We start from the raw sequence: 1,947 nt of genomic DNA, 5'->3' as shown, positions 1-1,947 counted from the left end.
CAGACATGACTTTCAACCTAGGAACTGGCTTTCATGTTTCTTCAATTATACTTTTGTTCTTTTCTTTTGAGGGTGGACTCTTCTTGCTTTGTCAGGGCTGTTGTCTGCATCTTCAGCCATTGGTGTTTACACTTTATTTCATCAGGACAGTCTGGGCAGGAGCTTGATTCCATCATCCATATACACCTCATTCACACATCTAAACTACACTAATAAGATTACAGCAGCGTTTTGCAAAAATGAACATTGCAGCAAGCTTTTACAAAATGAAGTGAGCATTTTAAAATGGAGTTTGGGACAAGATAAAATGGAGTTTAAGTTACAATATGGGCAAGTGTAAGGGACGGCAAACAGTGAACAGACGTTACAATGTTGAAACAGTGTAAGTTTCAGCTATTTAAGCAGCAATTGGATTGAAAGTGAAAGTCAATTAGCCAGTTATTAGCCAGGGTACCTGGTTTTATGAATGAATGTAGTTTCATTCATAAACTTTATTTTTGAAGTTATAATAATAAAGTGAACAATTAAAAACAATTTCATAGATCAATTCTACAGAAGCAAGTCACAAATATTCACACATCTGAAACAGGTGACTCCTGGAATTTTGATGGGGTAATAGCCTAATAAAGCCCTGATTTTATTTGGGGCCTGCAGGCCTCGTTGGAATACAAACAAATTCATAATAACAATATAATAATGAAGAATACTCCCACGGGCTCTGCAAACTTACATTGCAATGGGATGGGAATTGAATTCACCAGTTTCCACTCTCCATCACTAAACCAGTACTGAGTTAAACAGATTCAAGATTTGGTTAGGAGTTTATTCATTGCTCTCCTCAGGGCATCCTTCACATCCCTGTTCCTCAGGCTGTAGATGAGGGGGTTCAACATGGGGATCACCAGCGAGTAAAACACTGAGACTATTTTGTCCGTGTCCATGGAATAGCTGGAGGTGGGACGTAAATACATGAAGAGGAGGGTGCCATAAAACAGGACCACCGCAGTCAAGTGGAAAGTGCAGGTGGAGAAGGCTTTGCGACAGCCCGCAGCAGAGCTGATCTGCAGGATAGAGGAGATGATATAGACATAGGAGAGGAGGATGGCCACAAATCTGCTCCCGGTAATGCACAACGAGAAAGCAAACATCATAATCTCATTGATGCGGGTGTGAGAACAGGAGAGCGCCAGCAGCGGGGGGGTGTCACAGAAGAAATGATTGACGATGTTGGAGCTGCAGAATGACAGCCGAAATGTAACACATGTGGGAATCATTGAATCCACCACCCCCACAGCGTACGCCCCAGCCACCAGCTGTTTACAAAGCTGCCTGGACATGGTGACTGTATAGAGCAGCGGGTTACAGATGGCCACATAACGGTCATACGCCATCACAACCAGCAAGAGGCCCTCAGCATCTCCAAAAGCGATAGAGAGAGACATTTGCACAGCGCAGGCCGTGTAAGAAATGCCTTTCCTCTCAGCTAATAAATTCAGCAGCATCTTGGGGAAAATTGTCGAGGAAAGGCAGAGGTCACAGAAAGACAAATTCCTGAGGAAAAAGTACATGGGGGTGTGGAGTCGGGGATCAATCGTGATTAACAAGATCATCCCCCCGTTCCCCACCAGGGTGATACCATAAATCAGTAGGAACACCACAAACAGGGGGACCTGAAGCTCCGGACGCTCTGTCAGTCCTGAGAGAATGAACTCAGTTGCCTCCGAGTGATTTCCCTTTTCCATCTCCTCTGAACACAGATCAGGCAGCTATAGAGATGTGGGCATGTGAATGGTGCGGAAAACCTGCCCCTTATCTGTAATGAAAGAATTGAAGATAAACAGAGATCAGTTTCTTAATGAACATCAGTACCCACTCAGGGAAGGGCTTAGTCCACAGAGCCAGATGTTCACAGCTGGTCATTCCAGGTGTTTGATAAAATGCACACAC

General features: G+C 44.1%; 1 protein-coding gene across 1 annotated transcript; it reads right to left on the bottom strand.

The window, feature by feature from the left end:
* Positions 1 to 803: 803 nt before the first annotated feature.
* Positions 804 to 1,742, bottom strand: LOC140913721 (olfactory receptor-like protein OLF1). The gene has a single exon (XM_073350525.1). The coding sequence runs from the start codon at positions 1,740 to 1,742 to the stop codon at positions 804 to 806; it is 939 nt and encodes a 312-aa protein (XP_073206626.1).
* Between the last annotated feature and the right edge of the window lie 205 nt (positions 1,743 to 1,947).

Source organism: Lepidochelys kempii, chromosome 6 (assembly GCF_965140265.1).
Source record: "Lepidochelys kempii isolate rLepKem1 chromosome 6, rLepKem1.hap2, whole genome shotgun sequence".
Taxonomy (NCBI): Eukaryota; Metazoa; Chordata; order Testudines; family Cheloniidae; genus Lepidochelys; species Lepidochelys kempii.
Note: the sequence above shows the minus strand (reverse complement) of the source record. Positions and strands in the feature narration are given on the sequence as shown.